This window comes from Cottoperca gobio, chromosome 1, assembly GCF_900634415.1.
Source record: "Cottoperca gobio chromosome 1, fCotGob3.1, whole genome shotgun sequence".
NCBI classification, from domain to species: domain Eukaryota; kingdom Metazoa; phylum Chordata; class Actinopteri; order Perciformes; family Bovichtidae; genus Cottoperca; species Cottoperca gobio.
Genome location: NC_041355.1, coordinates 10,853,988 through 10,874,211, shown reverse-complemented (window position 1 = coordinate 10,874,211; position 20,224 = coordinate 10,853,988). Strand labels below are relative to the sequence as shown.

At 41.4% G+C, this 20,224-nt stretch overlaps 3 protein-coding genes across 4 annotated transcripts; 1 reads left to right on the top strand and 2 right to left on the bottom strand.

Moving 5' to 3' along the window:
* Positions 1-8,117: 8,117 nt before the first annotated feature.
* Positions 8,118-17,751, top strand: gtf2e2 (general transcription factor IIE, polypeptide 2, beta). Its single transcript, XM_029442351.1, has 8 exons — positions 8,118-8,347; positions 9,165-9,317; positions 15,030-15,112; positions 15,512-15,619; positions 16,006-16,188; positions 16,339-16,432; positions 16,738-16,853; positions 16,996-17,751. The coding sequence occupies exons 2-8, from the start codon at positions 9,170-9,172 to the stop codon at positions 17,110-17,112; spliced, it is 849 nt and encodes a 282-aa protein (XP_029298211.1). The 5' UTR covers positions 8,118-8,347; positions 9,165-9,169; the 3' UTR covers positions 17,113-17,751.
* Positions 11,131-14,301, bottom strand: smim18 (small integral membrane protein 18). Its single transcript, XM_029442384.1, is given in 3 exon segments — positions 11,131-11,773; positions 11,775-11,917; positions 14,164-14,301. Coding segments are annotated over 2 exon segments (324 nt in total). The 5' UTR covers positions 11,913-11,917; positions 14,164-14,301; the 3' UTR covers positions 11,131-11,587.
* On the bottom strand, positions 17,583-19,936 carry LOC115015150 (dynactin subunit 6-like). Of its 2 annotated transcripts, none has more exons than XM_029442363.1 (7): positions 19,791-19,936; positions 19,528-19,595; positions 19,273-19,378; positions 19,032-19,117; positions 18,881-18,928; positions 18,620-18,762; positions 17,583-18,256 (listed from the first exon to the last, which is right to left on the bottom strand). In XM_029442363.1, the coding sequence occupies exons 1-7, from the start codon at positions 19,817-19,819 to the stop codon at positions 18,164-18,166; spliced, it is 573 nt and encodes a 190-aa protein (XP_029298223.1). In that variant the 5' UTR covers positions 19,820-19,936; the 3' UTR covers positions 17,583-18,163. The 2 variants fall into 2 exon arrangements, with proteins under 2 accessions (XP_029298223.1, XP_029298230.1); XM_029442370.1 differs by having other exon boundaries at positions 19,528-19,592; positions 19,791-19,869.
* Between the last annotated feature and the right edge of the window lie 288 nt (positions 19,937-20,224).

The window sequence follows — 20,224 nt, the reverse complement described above, 5'->3', positions numbered from 1 at the left end:
TTTCAGCTTGACCATGAACAAACACTGCAGCTCCTCAAGATCCGAGTAAAGATACTCAGGGTTATTTTTTTTTTTTGTTGAAAGAGGGTATAAGTAGAAAACTGCACTTTACAAATAACAATCTGTTCTTTTATTTGTGCCTTTTGTGCTCTGTTCAACGTTCAATTTGATCAATAAAATAATTATTTCCTTTCATTTTTTTTTATTCAACAAGCAAGTGGTTGTATTTAAGTGGTATACTAAGAAGCAGCAGAAAGGCAGATCTGAGTACACTTTATTATCTGTTTATTTATGGCAAATATCATTACCGCGACATTATCGCATATTTTCCTGATATCCCACTGCCCTACAAACAACGTTCTCTCAAATGTAGAAACCAACCAAAGAAAAGCAAGAGAATAAATTGAAAATGAGGCACGAGCAGTGAAAGGAGCAGAGAAGGAACATATCAAATATTGCCTGTTTGCAGTTGTTCATTGTCTTATGTTTTGCACACTCCCAGATGCCAAAAATTATGAAAAGTCCCAATGAAAACAAACAAACATTAGCATCATAAAGCAATGCTTGACACATACGTTTTCTGTTTCTCTTTGGCAATGATGGTCAGCAATTCTCAAGCAAGCACTGTGGCTCTGCTAATTGTTTTTCATGCCGTAAGGAATAGATTTGGACTGACTGGTGACAGACTGTAGGCGGACAATGCTAGCCTGGATCCAGCACGGCGTAGCAGTCGTTTCTGTTTTCACCACATTAGTCACATGAATAAGGAATACATATGAGTGAATACATAAACGGGGATTCATGAAACTGCCAAGCTTGTGGATTGTTCATGTTAAATTCTAAAATGTTTTTTTTTTTTACATGTGTCAACCAATTATTCAAAAATTCAAATCCATTTTGAAATTTTGTAGCAAGCAGATGTTATTTGAAGACTTTGTTTGTGATCTGCAGTGTACTGTGGACGGAAGTTATTCAATATGTAATAAGAGAATGATAGAAAAAGTATCACGCAAACAGACTGTGCACACAAACAAGTGAGCACACTTTTTTGTCCACACACACACACACACACACACACACACACACACACACACACACACACACACACACACACACACACACAAACATCAGTGGAAATGATGCGTTTGAAGGGTTTAATAGTGGAGATTATCATGACACACACATCATGTGTGGGCCCACATTATGGGCCCGCTCCTCAGGAGTTGGCCCTTCTGTGACATTTGGAAAGGGCAAGAGGAGCATCACTCACACACATACACATACAGCTTTGACCTCCACACCATCAGGTGTCAGCATGAGCCCCCCATACAGAAGCTCAATACTCAGATTAACATCAGGAACCAGGATTAGTTTGCCCCTGCAGGTTTTGGACAGCACACACTCGTCTCACCTGGCTGTCCTGTTGCGCTCAGGGTGCCACCCACACAACCACACAGCACACTTACACACATGCATCTGCTAGCAGCACACACAGATGTATGTGCACACGCATTGGATAGGTTGAGAGTTATTGTTTAGCATTTACTGATGTAGGCTGACATTAGGGAATGAATATAGTTATTGAAGGTCCTCACAAGTATAGTAATAGATGAATGTGTGTCTGTGCGTGTTTGTGTATCCGTGTCAGTTCTGAGGAAAACAGTGGAAAAGGGAGGGAGAACCTTTAACCCTTACTGTATATTCATGAAAATCCCTCTTCTCCGGTTACATAAACAGCAGAATAATGCATTTATGCCTGTCGTCATCTCACAATCACAAGCCTGTGGGACTCATTCTGGGACATTATATCTGTTACAAAGTACAGCGTAGTTGAAAAACTGCCTCAGCAACCAAACTCTGCCCCATCCTTGAGTGTCTGTGCTGTCTTACATAACGATGCCTCACCAGCCACCTCACAGCAAGAGAACTTGTTCAAAATCCATAAGAGGCATCTCTTCCGTCTTTTAAATTGTCAGATTTAGCAAAGGATTGCCTGACTTGACCAAGACACTTCTCACCAGTCAGTCAAAATCAGATCATTGATTTTTTTGATGCAAGGTTTGAAGAAAGGGCACACTAGGAAAGTGTCTGAACAAAGCCACAGACTGCTGGCCTGATTTAGAGCGTGACAGCATGTCAGTCCTCTACGTCTCCTCTATTAGAGATGCTTTGTTCCAGGAATTCTGTATTCATATTTAACAAGGAAATCTGGATGCTTCTGCAGCCATGGTGTGTTTTTCATTCAGAGAGGTTAGCAGATGAACTACAGCTTCGAGACTGGGGTCAATACAGCAGGTTTGGCTGTTTTTATCTTCTCCGTCTGTCTGAGAGGCTGCAGCTCCTCTAGTTCGATGAGTCACTCGCGTTGCTGCAGCAGAAAATAATGCTGTTCTACTGCCACCTTGTGGTCACTGCAAATGGAAAAGTTTGTTTCCAAAATCACTCCTCACAAAAAATGATCTCATTACCAGAAAACTGAAGTTGCACTTTTCTCAAAGGTAAAAGACACCACTGTAAAACAGGCCTGAATAACCACAAAACATTATTATGCATGAATATTCTAAAATTTTAATAATTAAATTCTAAAAATGTGTTCCCAAAATAAATACATAGCAACTTCAATTTACTTTAATACCAATGTTAAATATAAATAACCTTGAATTACTGTTTCATTGACATACTCATCACACAAATTGTAACAAAAAGGGGCACACACCTTTGTGAAATGTTGGTCTGGGGCCAGGGAACTAACTTAGCACCTGCCACCTGCCTAATACAGGGTAAATGTTGGCTGTGGTAGGTAAAAATGTCAAGTCACCTGCCACCATGGCAGATTTTATTATACATTCCATATTTCTCCTGTCTGGTACCACGGACTCAGAGTCTACAATTCTAAAGCGTTCTACATGGATTTCAGAAGTGCCTGACCTCAACACCATACGGCACCTTAAAGATGAAGTGGAACACAAACTGTGAGCCAGACGTTCTCGCCCAACATCACTGTCTGACTTCACTAAAGCTTTTGCAGCTGAATGGCAGCAAATCCTTGCAGACTGTCCACATCATTTGTTCAGATGTCCATAACCTTTGGCCACATAGTGTATTGTATGTAACTTGGAACCAGGAAATGGAGATGCTGCAAATTAGACAGAAGCCCTATATACATCTGTTGCATTTATTTTCCCTGCTTAACAATATTTATCTTAAGTGTAAATAAACTAACAAATACATGAATATGTCATAGTCTAGCTCATACTTGTTCACCCGTGGCCTTTGCTTCCCCTAAAGACTGTAAAACACAATCTATATCCATGACAGACTCTCAAACACTCACAGGCACAGCTTGTATACACCTACACACAACACACAGCAGTACACTGAGTTCCCGTGTGCAGTACCTCCTGCCTCTTCTTTCTTTGGTTTTAGGTCCAACAGCATTTCGACCCAGACACCTGAGAATACAACACAGACAAATGTGAGAACAAGACAGAGAGAAAGCAGAAGAAAAGAAAGGAGAAAAAGTCTGTGTGTGTGTGTGTGTGTGTGTGTGTGTGCGTGTGTGTGCGTGTGTGTGTGTGTGTGTGTGTGTGTGTGTGTGAGTGTGTGTGGACTTTCTTGTGTATACATGAGATACTTTCAATTCAGAAGCTGTGACATCGACCTGTCAGTGAAGCCCAGAAGTGCTGACAGGTAGTACACACATACACACACACACCCCAGCCAGGCTGTTAAAGGTATTGAAGGATCACACACACATGCACGCACGCATGCACGCACACACGCACGCACGCACGCACGCACACACACGCTTTCTCATACTGTTGTAATTGAAAGCTGTCACTTTGAGATTTTCTCCTTCACAGGGATTTGCACTGCTTGGCTGCAGCTCCAGAATTCCACTTGTCTCTTCCTTTTGATATTACTCCTCACCTCTAGATTACAGTGCTGACTCTCTCTTCCTTACTGTATTACATGATACACAAACTCCCTCATTTCTCTCACATAGAGACCTGCTAATAAATGACTGTCTCTCACAATTGTAGCTGTGAAACACAACAACACACTAAACCTTTGCAGGTTAGAGAACACCGTGACTCCTGAAATGAATCTAATTCAGTTCAGTTCACTCCATTGTGACAGCATCGGTCTAATTGGCCATGGTTATACCTCGACTCGCCCAGATTGTTGCGGCTCGAAAGTGACAGCAGTTGAAGTAATGGTGAGGTTGAGCCATTCGAAGCAAAATAATTTATGTTTGTCACTTTACAAGTCTCGCTATTCTCTGATGTGTAAATCTTCTCCTTCGCTCTTCCATTCTCTCTCTGCTATGACTAAACAGTGTAATTCATTCATTATGGATTAGGCCCTAAATTAGGTTAGCACATATTAAATCATTCATGTGGGCTCACTTCTTTGACTGGCCTGCTGAATCATTAATTAGGAGTTTTGGAGATGCTAATTTGTTCTATGATCCGCATGAGCATCTGAAGGTTGGATGAACTGATGTCCGTTTTAATATCCTTCTCTGTACCTGCTAAAGAGTTTTCTGCAATATTTGTTGTACGAGGACTGAGCATACATTTTTGTAATAATATGACACACACACACACACACACACACACACACACACACACACACACACACACACACACACACACACACACACACACACACACACAAAGGCTTTCAGGCTTTTGATATTAAGGCACAAACAGATGGAGGATTCAAGATGAGTCTAGACTAGAATTAATGTGCACATATATGCACACACACTCCTATGCACATGTTCATGTCCCTATGAAGTAGCTATTAATACATTTTATGTGCTACAGTGTTTTGTGCAGTGAATAAAAAACTCTGGCACGGCTTTTTAAAACTGAGAATACAATACTCATCAGAAGTAATCAGATAGCTGTTGCGCACTGCTTGCTTTAAATGCTAACGTGCTCGTATAAAATACATGAGGGATAACCAGGCAGCATACAGTTAGAAAAAGAAAAGCAAACTCAGTTTCAATTTTGGGAATTTTCCCTGTGGGTAGTAAAAACAACAATACAGTGACCATGTAGGAATATGTGTGTGTGGTGGATGTTTTACTACAAAACTGTGAAATTGTTAAGTTTTCTCCTTTTTTTGAGGGCAGTCACACTATTTCCACACTGATTGTATTGAATATATATGTTGTAAAGGTTTCTCTAAAAAGGCCATGAAAAGACCTTTCCTCAATAAGATACTTTTATGCACTTTTAGCAATGAGGTCCTTCGTGAACACACCATGTTCTGCTGAGGTTACAACAGTCGTGGATGTTTAGTTTTTTGTTTTCTCTGTGGTTTGAAGTCACATACTTCCCCTGTACCAATCAGAATCTTGTCATTTTAATCATTTAACCATTTTAATCAGAATCTGGTTGGGTTGAATCTGGTGGATTGTTTGGTTACTGGCAATTCTGATCATACCACACCCACATAGGTAAAGCAGATTAGCTGAGTTTTTGAGTCTTACACTCAATACAATGTTGAGAGATGTGGCAGTCCTTCATTATTTGGTACTTTGGTTGCAATTTCCCTTTTTCCCAATTCATTATAGCTGAATATCACAACTCCCCCTGAGTTGATTATTAGGGTTACTCAGATCACCTCTTGTGCAGAGTTGTGGGCACTGGCTCTAAATTAAGAATTGACAGCAGCTTGGTGCATTTCCCCTCTTGGCCAATCAGGGTGTGACAAGGCTCTTTCTTTAGGGCTCAAGAGAGGTGGAGAACTGCACACCCAGGGAATTTGGATCCTTCCTCAACTTAATGCAAACCTCACCACAGGAGATCTTGTCAGCTAGAAACTCTTGAGACTTCTTTCCTGTCTTAACTTTTCTGATTGAGGGGGATTCTGAGAGTTCTGAAACTTAGCTTGAGTGAATTTTAAAGAACTCCTTTCTATAAGTTACCTGCATCAGGGCAGATTTTTAGTGCTATTCATGCAAGAGTTTATAATTGCCTAACACCTTTTTTTATTTGTTATTTCAATTGAAACCCCCCTTTATACACACTTCCTTATTAATGAAGAGGCATTTGGTTATTATTATAATAATTTAATAAAAGGCCTCTCTAGTTATAATAAAATGCCTTTTTTTAAAGTATTAAATGTTTTGTTATGTGGTTGGGAACTGGTTCTTAGGCTTCTTCCTGATAAACTGAAATCTGAGGAATTAGTATCGCCATAGAGAAATACTTAGTAGATTAATAGATTTTAATCCAAGTTTTCATGGGCTTTAATGTGACATCCCACCGACTTGGAAATACTATGGAACAAAGGTTTGATGCACTTCACCTCACAAAGCATTTTAATTCACGAATAAAAACCAATCCCACCAAAAAAAGAAAGCTGTGAAGTGCTTCTTCATGTTAATATCTAAAAGGAGCTTTCACGTTGAAACAAGTCGCTGCACAATGCTTGAATAACATGAGGCAGCATCTTTTATGTTAAACCCCTTGCCAATTAATCTAAGTGTGAAAGCTTATGCATGTGCAGGACTTGAGAACTAATTCTGGAAAAATGCCCTCTATTCTCATTTTACAGTTTCAGCTGAACGCTTTGGTCCAGCTCGACTGTATCTCATGTTCCACGCTCTGCTGCTCCTGGATGCTGAGCTCTCCATTTGCTTTGGTGACATTCTGCGGCTTTATCTCACGTCTTCTCTCACTTGATTACCCCGTAGTGGGGTTGCCTTCCCAGCTTCAGTTGGATGAATTTATGTACTCAGTTTCATAACAACAGTACAATAACTCTGTAGTGTGGAAATGATGACCTTTTTAAAAAATTCATCGGCTCAAGCCTCCCATATGGCACATCTTTAAATGCAGTTAGTTGTGACAAGTAAGGCTGAATCATATTTATTGACTAATTTGCAGAATAGATTATAGCCTCAGCCGTGGCTAAAATTGCACTTCAGGCACATAGCAATAGTCAAATTCTTAAGGAAGTGTAATCTTTATTTGAAAGGATGCCAGAGGACACCAATGGGTTTAAGAGAGCTATATAGGGCCTAACATCCAAACTCCTGTAGGGTTAGCCACCACACATGAATCTCAAGAACACTGCAAAGCCACAGCATTGCATTTAACACAGTGGATGCCAGGGCTTTCATCATTGCAATCTCTCAGATGTCATGTTTGTACTTAACTTCAACAAACACAGATCTTTTATAGCAGTTTCATCAATTTTTGTCCCTGATGCTTTTATGTTTTCTTTCATTTCTTTGTATTCTGGTCCTAAAGAAATAATAAAAAGTACTTTTATTTTAACTGTATGTTCAACAGTTGAAACAACACATACACCTGAAACTTGGACTTGGTTTGTTGTTTGTTGTGGCATGGAGGGAATATTACTGACCAGGCAGCATGACACATGGTCATAAATGTAGCAGCACTACAATTTGTTTCTTCTTTTTGTTTTTGCTACCTTGTTCCTATCCGTAACATGTTTTTCTCTCTCATCTCCCTTCACTGAAAAAAGGCATTCATGTTAAGCTTAGAGATACAGTATCTGTTTATTGTCAAATTGAGAATCAGAATAGATAGCCTCTCCATACTTGCCCTTAACTATTTGTCTCCACTTTTAGTCAGCCAGCCCTGTTTTTGGTGGGTTGAAATTTAGCCAGAGACGATTTAGCTTACTGTATAATAACTGTCCAGAATGGAGAAAAACGAAAGAGACATGTGTATGTGAACGAGTAACACGCACAAACCACCATGTGTCGCCCTTGTGCCATTTACTCACTGGAGCTAGCCAACATTTGTCAGTGTTTGTGGAAACTTTCAAATTCATGGACATGAGGTGTGATAATCAAACATAAACCAACAACCCATCAAACTGTACTGAGCTCCTTCAAAATCTGCCTCCTCTTTTATTATATATTTGTATTCCTTCACATTCCATGGGTACGATTTAAGTCATTATATATTTTCTCTATTTTCCAATAATTTGTTTTCAATAATTGATTTTCTTTAACTACTACTGTAACGTTGTGTCATACAATTGGCATACAAACCATTTGTTGTCCCTTTTCTGTTGAATTGTGAATTATCATACGCGCTGACGTCGTCCAAGGATTCGCTATCGATGTCCGACAAATCGAACAAGAAACGGAAGTGAAGCATGAGAAGAAAAAAAAAGAGATGTTTTGTGTATGAAGTTGGTTAAGCTAACATTGACTTATATTGTCATTGCAAGAAGAAGTTAAAGCGGACGAATTGCTGAAGGAAGAACTTCCTTCTGTTCGATATTGTCCAACATTAGATAGTCCTCCTGGACTAACCCGTCTCTTTCTCTGAGAGCAGGAACGAATTGTCAGGTACGTGATGTTCACAAAGAGAGCGTTGAACAAATCGGCAAGCTAACGCTAACCAACAAACCAAGTGTCACACTGTGTTGTTACTCGTGCTTACCTACTCTGTTATCCAGATAACCCGAGTAACGTTGGTCAGCAACGTTTAATGACGTAGATAACGTTAGCCATGGGTATTTTGTGGGTTCACTTTATCACAATAAAGCAACTAGTTTACGTTACCTGACTGGCGAACGAACTAGCTAAATGTTTACGTTTGCATATTTAGCTGTTAACCCAGCGTTACATTGCGGGGGCCTTACCTCGGTGTCATTCCTCTCGGATGCCAGTTTAACTTAATGCAAGACTGCTAATCTTTAGTGTTCATGCAATATTTACATCGTCGTGCTTAATCTGTTGTTTGCTGGGATAACTGTGGTCACGTTACGTAGCTCAGCAATGGAGAACTTCATACCGGATTCAATTAAGGCTGTACATCCAAAATGCAAATGCTCTGGAGCTCCTGACCCGTAGGTCCCTAAAAGGCCTAGGTTCACTCATTGTCAATGGGTCCTTTCTTGTAGATTATTTTAAGTTGATTTTGTGCTGAGATTGTGCATATATATTCTGAAATAAGTGTCACAAATCAAATTACCAACTGACACACTGAAACCAACGTGACAGGTACTCCAGCATCCAAGTACTCCACTAAAAAGTATCTGGTTTACATAAAATGTCTGAAGACGAGGCTCTGTTCAGAGAGAGACAATTATTTCTGATGGATCACTGGCTTCATATTCTTTTTAATTAAAAGCTGTTTTCGATATATATTGTGCCCTGTCAGCCAGGATGGATCCAGCTCTACTGAGGGAGAGGGAGCTGTTCAAGAAAAGAGCTCTGTCCACCCCAGCTGTAGAGAAGAGACATACTGACTCACACAAGAGGAAGAAGCCCAAAGTTGACAAAGAGGGCTCCTCTGGGTCCAAACACAGCACTGGTAAGTGAAAAACCCCAATCCTAAAGTGAATGGTTTCTTCCTGGTGTTGTAAGTGAGTTGTATCGGGATGGAAGCCATAGTGCTGCTGACATACAAACATCATTGTAACGCATGATTCTGGTGTCCATCACTGTGCTTGTGTGAATCAGCAGAGATGCACCAACCAACAGTTTTAGAGCCGATGCAGAGTGTCTTTTAATGTTGTTACAAGACTGTACCGGTCTTTATGGTTGTGATATTAACAGCAAGGTAACGCATAAGAACCCTTGTACAAGACTTTTGTTATGTTCTATTCGAAATCGGAGTCCTCAAATACGTCTCTATTGTCGATTTCATCCTTTCGGACCTTCTAAATTCTGCATAGGTCTCTCTCTCTCTCCCCTGCATCTAAATGATCAGATTAGAGAACAGCTTGAGAAATATAATTGTATATTACAAATCGACAACTGTTTTGGTTGGATGTATATTTTATCTTTTTATATTGTTTTATTTTAGGCTTACTGTAACTTCTCATAGACTGGCACCTGCTAAACCCAATTTAGTCATCCCGCTGCAAACTGCGGGCACATCTCCACTTTTGTTTTCCAGTCAAGTGTGAATTAAAAGTGAGATTACATGTGGCATCTCAGAGTTTCTGTGGGAGCTCTTCCGATGTTCTGTTTCTGAAAAATACCAAATGCTTTTAGAGCACGTTGGTGGCACCTCCTTTCCTTTTTTCTCCAGCATGACCACAACAGCTGAAGGTTAAGGTGTTCCAGGGAAGTATGAAGCTTGTGAGGTCTTCTGGTTTCCCAAGTTGGAAGTTTGTCCAGGAAAACTACTTGCATGTGTATAGCAGTACGTTAGAGGCAGCTGAAGCAGCTATAGGGAGCCCTCATCAGTCCTAACTTCCCCTTGGATTACTACTTCAATCATGACCGTGCAGGTCAGAGCTCACATCGTCTGAGCTGCCTTTGACGTTCTCATGCCTCCCATTTCTGCTTTTTAAATGGTCTGAAAGTGTTAGTCATCAGTAGCCTCAGGTACATATTCATCTCTAGGGCTACGGTCATCAAAACCCTTCAATATCAAAGGAAAAGCTGCTCTGCACCGTACCTGACACTCAGGTGCTGAGTCAGGAAACCTTTTCCAGCGTCGTGTCTGTATTTATTCATAGTTAACAGTGAGACAACAGCGCCATCAAGAGGCCAAATATTACCCGCCATCACTTGCATCCTGTGAATACAAAATGTAACACTTAACATACGCCAGGTCTCCAGAGACCCTAAAGAACTTTATAGAGAAAAACAAATGCTAAATAAAAACTGAATCCTTTTTTAGACATTTTGACACCAGAACATCGTCACGCAAGAATGTTTCAGGAACGCCTGAGAGTTGAGAGTTTAATGGGATACAATGAATACAATCAGTGATATCGTCTCAGGTCGCTAAAGACCCGAGGTATGCATTTTAAGAGTTAATTAGAGCCGGACAAAAAGGCAGGTACATAATTCAGTTTCAATTTATTAGGCATTTTGTGGTAAGGCCTATGAAATCATACATTGTGCTCAAGATGACATGGTAAATGACATCACTGTGCAGCAACCAAGTGTCACTTGTCATGAGATAACGTTGCAATGCTAAACATGTTGACAACACTGGCGTACGATTCACTAAAGAACAGAGACACACAGGCTTTATTCAAACGATTGTGTCCAACTAAGCTTGATCATTTATGTGTTCTGCAGATCCTGTTGGGGAAACGATGATATTGAAGTCTTTAGATTTGGACAGCATTTTACCATATCTCATAGAAGCTCGTTTCCATTTACAGCCGGCTTATACTTTTAAGTGCAGTACTCACGGGCCGGAAGGATACTTGTGTTTTAAACCAGCTGATGTTGGGCGTTACTAGTGTTTTATGTTAACATGGCCGCACTATAATTCGACTACTCGTGTGCTCAGTCGTTCCTCTGGTAGTGTTTCTTGTGTAAAATATGGCTTTCAGTGTCTGCCGCGTGTGTTAAGTAGTTGTGAATGTAGATGTGTAAAGATTTCCTCCTAAATAAAAAGCTAATTATCTAATTGTCACAGAATCGGTGACAAACTTCCTATTTCACCTCATCTTGTCCCTCCCCTCTGCCTCCTCTTAACTGTGAGCAATCGAAACCACTGTTGGGCACTCGGAAGTTCTCTTCTCAGGGCCTCGTGGGTCAACGTTGTGTTATTGCCCAGTTCAGAACTGAAAGCCCGAAATTCCTTATCTTCCTCATCTTCGTCCTTTACTGCCCCTATACCACCTCGGTGCGGGATTCCGACTCCTTGCAAATGCTGGTCATGAGCTTGCCGCAGCTTCCCGGCCCCTCCTCCTGTAGCTGCTGATGTGTCTTCCCTTTGGCACAGCACCCACAGTCCAGTAGCTCGTAGAGCACGGCCAATGCAGCCAGAGACACGACGGTGAGGATGAAGAGCAGGAGGAATGACGAAGCAGGCCACGTTCCAGCCATCGTGGAAAGGGTAGACCTCCTGGACTTGCAAGGAGACACGGGAGAGAGGGGCCGCCTCTGGGTGCCATGGGAGGTTACTTGAGTGTATAGCGGTAGTGATGTTGGCCATGGTTTCTGGTTCGAAGCAACACAAACGGGGAGAAAGACAGATTGTTAATGTCTGAGACGGTGTTTGGTTATGGGTTTGGCTGCCAGGCGGCGACAGCAGTAGGGAGACCAAATTATACAACGATGGTTGTAAAATACTTGTTTCCATGGTGAGAGAATGATGGTAGAAGAATGTCTAAAAGCAATGGCTACAGATCTCGTTCCTGAATTAAATGTTCTCTTTTACACAGCTACTGTTCTATTTGACAAGGACACAGACTCACTAGAGAAATAATTGTTAGTTAAATGAGAAGACAATGTGTTGTTGGAGCAAAAGGTTGTGTTGCAACAGAGCATAAACCCTATTGAGGCCATCTGCTCGCAACAGAAATAGACTTTAAAAAGCCTGGTGGAAAAGGACGGCTGCACGGGGAGATGCGGCGTCTTCGCTTGGTTTGCAACTCTTCGGCCACAACACCTGACATGTTGAAAATAAGGAAACTGCTTTCTTTAATAGTGACATTAAAAATAGGTTTTGCAATATGCACACAGGCCATGTGTGTGTGTGTGTGTGTGTGTGTGTGTCTCTTCAGATATCCCTTTTTAAATTTTTCAGCCGAAGCAGACTATTTTAAAATCCTAAGGGAACAGCGTCCCAGTATCTCTGCCCACACACACTCACATGTGTGCACATAGATGCTCTTAACGCACATATGCACACACATCCACAGGCATTTTATATCGCATACTAAGACCGAGGAAGCTGACCTAGATTACTTGAGGGAACCACAGGAATGATTTGAGTAAGGGAGGCATAAGTACTTCTTTAGGATAATCCCATAAGGTTACATTGTTTTGTTTTTTGAGTGTCTTTTTTTTTCTTCTCAATGTTTATAACTGCAACTGGGCTTACTGTGTACTTTTCATATATGCAGGATAAGATGTGTGAGGCATCTTAGAGCACGACCTGTATGTGTGACTGTATTTTAGTGCACGTACAGACTTGAGTTGAGATGAATGGGTGACGGTAACTTGGTTTTTTTTCCCCGTGTAATATGATAGAGGCCGTTTTTGTCGTCTCACGAGACGTTCAACTCAGGAAATAACCTAAGTGCCACGGAACTTACACATAGGGTGGTGATATGGGCTAGGTAAGGCAGGGAAGTAATGCCTATGAAGGGGTCACACACACACACACACACACACACACACACACACGCTTAACTACATTAACTGAGTTGGTAATTGTGTTTTAGGGAAGCGGACTGAAGCACATCTGTATTACAAAGTGTACAGGATGTGGTCGGTGTAATGTGGTGTTTTCTTATCAGTTGATGGAACTTCACTGCCATGTTTTATCATCGTCTTATCGCAGACCCATCTCATGGTATCCACTTCACCTCAAACTCATTGCTATGACAACAACCTCTTATTCCTAATTTGTCTCGCCTGGTATTGCCCCCTCTTCCCCGGCCCCCCTCCCCCTCCCATAGTGCTCTCCTCCCCATAGTGCTCTCCTCTTCCAGCAGTCACATACACAATGACATATTGTCTCCCTACAGCATCTATTATCTCTCACCCAAAATGAGCCCCACCCCAGGCTGTTAAAGGTATTGTAAGATCATGTATATCTCTCTATACACACACACACACACACACACACACACACACACACACACACACACACACACACACACACACACACACACACACACACACACTTATGCACTCTTAATGCCCCCGGCTGGCTCCTCACAGCTGCCAGTCCCTCATTGATTTGTCTTGAGAGCTGCAGTTTCCCCCCCGAGTCATGCATAAACACATACAGACATAGAAACGCACAGTTTGAGATGTTTGGTATTCTAGCGGGAAGAGTGCAGACAGAGCCATGTTTATTTAATCCATTGCGTGCTTACTCTAGTCTTGGCCTAAATATTACAAGTACCACCCAAAGCTGTCAGTTTAGGTGTTATACTGTGAATTACAATGTTCCATACATAGTTGTTTTAGATATGGCGATTTGCTGTTTTAGATTTCTCTAATATAGAAGGAATTGGCTTCCTACGTAGACTTGCCGCATTTAAAAATGTATGCTTTTTGCCCTGTGAATGCTGGATTACACACCAAACAAAAACCCCTTATAGTCATAGCTACACAGTGAGAGCAAGAAGAGCCTGTAGCTTTAATTCATACTGTGGATTGTTATGATCTGTTGATGCCAAACACGCACACATTGTTCTGAGGATGCCTTTCTGAAAAATATGCAGACTCACCTGTGTTTGTGGCTCAGTCTTTAGAAGATGCAAGTCAACAGATGCACTCTCGTGTCTTTTGGTGCTCCACCTATCGCTCGGTCTTCCACTCTCCCTCCTCAGTGTTCACTCCTCCACCCGTTTTTCCTCCCCCAGCACTCTCACGCACTATCAGCCGCCGCTCGTGCACTCACCCGCTCCCTCCGCCACTCCTTGCAGCTCTTCACGTCTCAGCCGAACGGCACGGGCTGCTCTCTCCGTCATTGGCTCTTTCCTTTTAGCCCTGCCTCTGCACCATTCGTTAAGCGGCCTGTCACAATTTCAGCGTCCTGCCCACAGTGCAGCTCACTGCAACAGAAGCTCCCGCCCACACCATGAATCATTCATGAATCGGTGTCTGTTTACAGCTCTGATTGGCGAGTCCTGAGTTCAGACCTCAGACGGCCTCGACGGGGGAGCAACATTGTTGGGCTCCAACAGAGAATAGGACCAGCTGGCCAGACTTCAACTCATTGTTATCAGATTACTCTCCTATAGTACTCCTTCAGTATTTTTAGAATACTTTTGTTACATTAAAGGATAAGGCTGGCAATAGTGTGTGTGTGTGTGTGTGTGTGTGTGTGTGTGTGTGTGTGTGTGTGTGTGTGTGTGTGTGTGTGTGTGTGTGTGTGTGTGTGTGTGTGTGTGTGTGTGTGTGTGTGTGTGTGTGTGTGTGTGTGTGTGTGTGTGTGTGTGTGTGTGTGTGTGTGTGTGTGATAATAATAAGATTAAACATGTATGGCCTCATAGATGTAATTGTTTGTCTTTTGATGGTTTTGACACATCAGTTGCTTCTGATATCGTCCACTGGTGTCAGCCTTCACTGTTCTTTCTCTTTTCCTCCGCAGAGTCCAGTAATGGCAACATTAACATCAAGACGAGCTCCGGGTACAAGTTTGGCTGCCTAGCCAAGATAGTCAATTACATGAAGGTACGTAACCCTTCAGAGACAAACGGGAACATTCTCTAGCAACAGCATCCACTTAACTGCTAGATTTTAAGCTTGTCGTCATCTCCGTCAAAGCGCTTTAAAAGCTTGACTTGTTGTGTCCGCTGTGTAACATTTGGTCCCCAGTCTTTCTTTTGGTACGTTAACAGCTTGTTTATCAGGCTCCGTCACAGTCGCCTGTCTGACTCATCTCTCGCTGCAGAACTCGCACTCAAGTTGACACTTTCTTTTTAATGTGTGCATTTTCAGTGCCATCTGTTGAACACGCAGTTTAAAAATAAAAACATGTAACATACCTGTCAAAGGTGGGGGCTAAGAATTACTTGCCAAATAAACTCTTTCTTGCCTGTGCATGTGTGCTTTTCTGTCCTTAACTCTCAGACAAGACATCAGAATGGGGACACACACTGCCTGACCCTGGAAGAGATTCTGGATGAGACAAAACTTCTGGACATCAGCATGAAACAGAAACAGTGGCTCATGACTGAGGTGTGTTTATCATCAGGCGTACACATGTCCTCTTCCTACACCATTTCACCAACCTGTTGTACAACTGAAATCCCCACAACACTTATTTCCCCCTCAAAGTCGTCTGCAGGCTGACGAGAGCCACGACCACACATATATATGTTGCAAAGGGAAGTAGCAGCTGATGACACAAATCATACAACATTCAATAAGAAATTGGGAGTTACTGTGATCGAAATGTGTTCCCCTTTCCGAAAGATGTTAAATAGAATTAATCATCCTTTATATATTTAAAGAGATTAAAGGTACACAAAATGTAAATACATTTACACGTCTCCCAGCTGGTCCACTCTGTAACTAGAGGCTTAAAACCCGACGTCTGCTCCTTCACTCTCTGACAATCTCAGGCCTTGGTCAACAACCCGAAAATTGACGTCAGGGATGGCACGTACGGCTTCAAGCCCAAGTACAACCTTAAAGACAAGAAAGCCTTACTGAGGCTGCTGGACAAACACGACCAGCTGGGTCTGGGAGGAGTGCTGCTGGATGACGTGGAGGAGGGACTGCCCAACTCAGCCAAGGCCATCAAGGTAACGCACAACACATGTACTGCCACCTAATGTACACCGGACATTATGTTGAATAATGGAAGGGGACATTTGTGTCTCGTGCGATGAGTGAACACTGTGGAGACTGAACAATCAGGATCCGCTGAAACGTGAGCTGTCATGTGTTTGCAGATTTTGGGGGATCAGATCATCTTTGTGACAAAACCAGATAAAAAGAAGATCCTGTTCTACAATGACAAACACTGTCAGTTTGTGGTGGACGAAGGTGAGAGTCTGCTGTCAGTCAACTGTGGTCTCTCTCTCTCTGTCTCTGGCTCTCTCTCTCTGTGCTGTATTTCTGTCTGTTACCGACTCTGATTTGGAGGTTTTAAGTAAAATTATTTTAGTTTGTCGTCGTATAAAAATACAAAACGTCACACTTTGGCTCTTAAGCCTCGAACACAGATTTGAGTTTCGCCCTTCTCTTTCATATCGTTGTAAAATATTTTTTGTCAATTTGATATCTCTGTATAAACGGCTGGTCAGCATTTCTACTTTTTTTTTTTGGCTCAAAAACTTGTTCAATTGTAGAATTCCAGAAGTTGTGGAGGAGTGTTCCAGTTGACTCCATGGATGAAGAGAAGATTGATGAGTACCTGAAGAAACAAGGCATCTCCTCCATGCAAGAAACAGGACCAAAGAAAGTGGTCAGTGTCACCTGGTCTCCCACCTGTTATTTTATTTTAACTTCCACAACTTCCGAATTTATGTCCCTTTTTAAAAAAACAACAACATTTAAAAGTCAATAAGTTTGAATCACTGCTGATCGTGTTTCTGTGCTTTCTGCAGTTACCAGTTCAAACGAGGAAGAAGCAAGGTGGGAGGAAGAGACACTTCAAGACCCACAACAACCATCTGGCAGGTGTTCTGGAGGACTACTCAGAAGGTGTTCCTGTTAAGAAGTGAGATCATGTCCCCTCGCTGCTTCCAGTCCTCAGAGGAGTGATGTAGAACCTGTAAATTCAAAATGGCTGGAGACGAAGACCCTGGTCACACTACAATACAAAGACTTTTTCATGGCTGTGTCATCAAAACGGGCTTCTTTTCCACTCCTCTGTGGTCTTGTACTCCAAGGAGTGAATAGAAACTGTTGTGGAATCCTTGTTCTTTTTTTTTTTTAATCAGTGATAACTGGAGGACACTGGAGGAAAAGAGTACGACCATTTAAGGACACGGGATGCCCTTACAAAACCACCATCCTTAAGGGGGGGGAAGAGATTTCACTGCAACCTTACTGTTGAGATGTAAAGGAGGTTGAATACTATTTTCTTCATTTTATTTAGTATATTGCAATGAGGTGTGTGAGGAAGCTTTTATTTTAAAAAGGGCAGCAGTCTTCTTCAGAGGGCAACCTTCCATCCTTTTTTTTATAGGAACAGCGGGACAGGCTTGTGTTGTGCAGTGCGTCACATTGAGGTCTCAATCATGAAACATCTTGGACATTACTTCTTGTGGCTTTCCAAAGCATTTACATTCTTTCACTTTGCAGCATTGTGGTTTAAAATACTTTTTTGAACTTATTTTAATAAATACACTGTTACTGGATACCGCCTCGTTGCTTGATTTACACGCGCTGCAGTGATGACCTTTATTAGATCAGTTGGCTGCCATTTTTTATTAATTGTATGTATTTTCCTCCTTTTTTTCTAAATGTGGATATACACTGAAAATACACTGACATTACTGGTAAACACTGATCATAAACGTTTGAAGCACACAGCAGCATTTTTTTAGGTTATTTAATTAATCATAGAAAAGGATACATCAGCACAGCAAGATAAAGATTAAATGCTTAATCAGCTGTTAGGGTTAGATTAGAAAATATATCAGTAAGTGAGAAAAAGTACTGATGAAGCTAGGTACATATTATATAACTATATACATTCATGCTTCCTGCCAGAAAGATATATTTAAATATGAGTTTGATAGCAGTTTACAATCCAATTGTTTTTAATTCTTAGCTAGCATTGTGACCAGCTTTAACAGTTTTCTTCAAATGGTGGTAGTTTGGCAAAATCTTCATCAGAAAGTCGAGCTGAAGAGTCTGGGGCTGTAATGACGACAAAACCAACATGTTAATAAGTTGAGGACTAATAAGTGATGTTTTTCACAATGCTTTCAAACGCAGACATTGGCCATGTTTGAGAATCTTGCACAACTGAAACCACGATATCTCACTGTTCATCCGTGCATGCAGATGTATGCAGTTATGTGAAACGTGTCATAAGAACCTGCCGTGTTAATGTTATTGCACTTAATCTGCTATTATGTCTTTTTTTGGAAAAAGTATTGGTGTATTGCTCAACAAGCTTACCAATCTGTTCAATCAACACCTCTCTGACAGTCTCAACTATAAAACCTATGTTTTAATGGTCCACCTGTAAACACACAATGTAATGGAATGCTGTGGTACCTGTGGTCTCTCCGTCTGAACCCGCCTCATACATCCAGAGCCGTAGATGACCGTGTTCTCAGGTATGACTTCACAGGTGTTAACCTGGCAGAAAGCTCCAATGATACAGCCACTGGTCAGGATCACATTCCTACCGACGTCAGCTAGACAACAAAATAGAGGATATTTGATACAGTGAGTGACTTAATTTATCTGAATGTTCCATGCTACTCTGCAGATGTGGCTTGCTTCCACATGAACACTGAAAGGCAAACATCCCACCTTTGGATTCAATCACGTTGTTGTCCCCAATTTTCAGGGCTTGTGATACTGTAGGTTGTCAGTTAAGGAAAGGTTATGATTCTTGAAATGGTTACAATATGAATTCATTTAACATGTAGAACAAGACTGATCAGGCAAGTCACAAGGATACCACAGCCAACTTCAAATACATTGTTCATGCCAATGGTCATCGTCTTTGGTTCCACCTCAGACTCTGGTGTGATGTTTTCTGGGTAACTGTAGGGTACAACAAACACGCTTGTAATTATAATAATGCAGATAAGGATAAATTCAAGACCGGGATAGCCTATATGCAAAGATTACACATCGTGAATGCTGAACAGTGATATGCAGTACATGTTACACATTAAAGTACAATGAATCTTGATTACCCATTAATTATCAGAGCTTGCTCCTCGATTAAATTGCCTTCTCCAATCACGATGGGCCCTGCCTCTGCAATGATACGTGCTTTTGGGTGGACTACTGTCCTGGGGCCTGAGGAAACACATACAAGTTAAAAAAGTAAGTAAGGTTAGGTTAACATGAACTTGTAGAATGAGTTGAGAGTACGAGTTGACGTAAACACATGCCAAGTCAGCAGTGACTAACGTTACTTGGAAGTGAACCAAAGCAAAACATCTTACCTATGGTGACATCTCCTCGAATTTCACTTTCAACACAAACTACGGCTCCTGCGGCTATTTTGACACTGCTAAAAAGTAAAAGAGTGACCGAAGACATGAGAGAAAAAGATTACATGTTAGCTAACGTTGCTAACAAGCCAATTCGCTAGCTGTCAAAACTAGGTACATGGTTACTTTATTGTGACTATTTAGTCATCATTTTGTTTATTGTTAACGTGTATCTTAGCGGTTGAACATCAATAATCTGCTGACATTATTATTACCTTTTCTGAGCATTCTGTTTATCTGCCATTGTGATATTTGGGAGGCGCCGTTGATTCACTCGACTATCGATTTAGAGGCCTTGCTGTCACGGCGTATGCGCATGCGCATGCGTTCATCGACATAATACAATTATGGCTCTGATGAATCTAACCCGATTATCTGGTTAAATTGGGAATTTGGAAGAGTCTCATTTGAAAAACTTTCATAGTCCCTAAAATGATCAGGAAGACAAAGATGCATACTAGTGTTAAATGATGTATGGGTTGAAATAATGTACAGTTACCATAGCAACGGACAGTGTGGCACGACGTATAGCCTCAGCGCTCCATACATAAAACAAGTTCCTGAGATCTTATGTAGGCAAGTCCCTCAGTCAAAATAAACTCTCAATTTCTAATACATGCACGAACATCACTCACAGGTCAGCCTGTTA

What these genes read in the sequence shown, in the direction of transcription:
- gtf2e2 (XM_029442351.1), top strand. Translation starts at nt 9,170, where the DNA reads ATGGATCCAGCTCTACTGAGGGAGAGGGAGCTGTTCAAGAAAAGAGCT. An exon ending in AGATAGTCAATTACATGAAG is followed by an intron (nt 15,113 to 15,511) that starts GTACGTAACCCT and finishes CTTAACTCTCAG; the next exon opens with ACAAGACATCAGAATGGGGA. An exon ending in AAACAGGACCAAAGAAAGTG is followed by an intron (nt 16,854 to 16,995) that starts GTCAGTGTCACC and finishes TGCTTTCTGCAG; the next exon opens with TTACCAGTTCAAACGAGGAA.
- LOC115015150 (XM_029442363.1), bottom strand. Translation starts at nt 19,819, where the DNA reads ATGGCAGATAAACAGAATGCTCAGAAAAG. An exon ending in CAAGCTCTGATAATTAATGG is followed by an intron (nt 19,118 to 19,272) that starts GTAATCAAGATT and finishes TGTACCCTACAG; the next exon opens with TTACCCAGAAAACATCACAC. An exon ending in TGTATTTGAAGTTGGCTGTG is followed by an intron (nt 18,929 to 19,031) that starts GTATCCTTGTGA and finishes GACAACCTACAG; the next exon opens with TATCACAAGCCCTGAAAATT.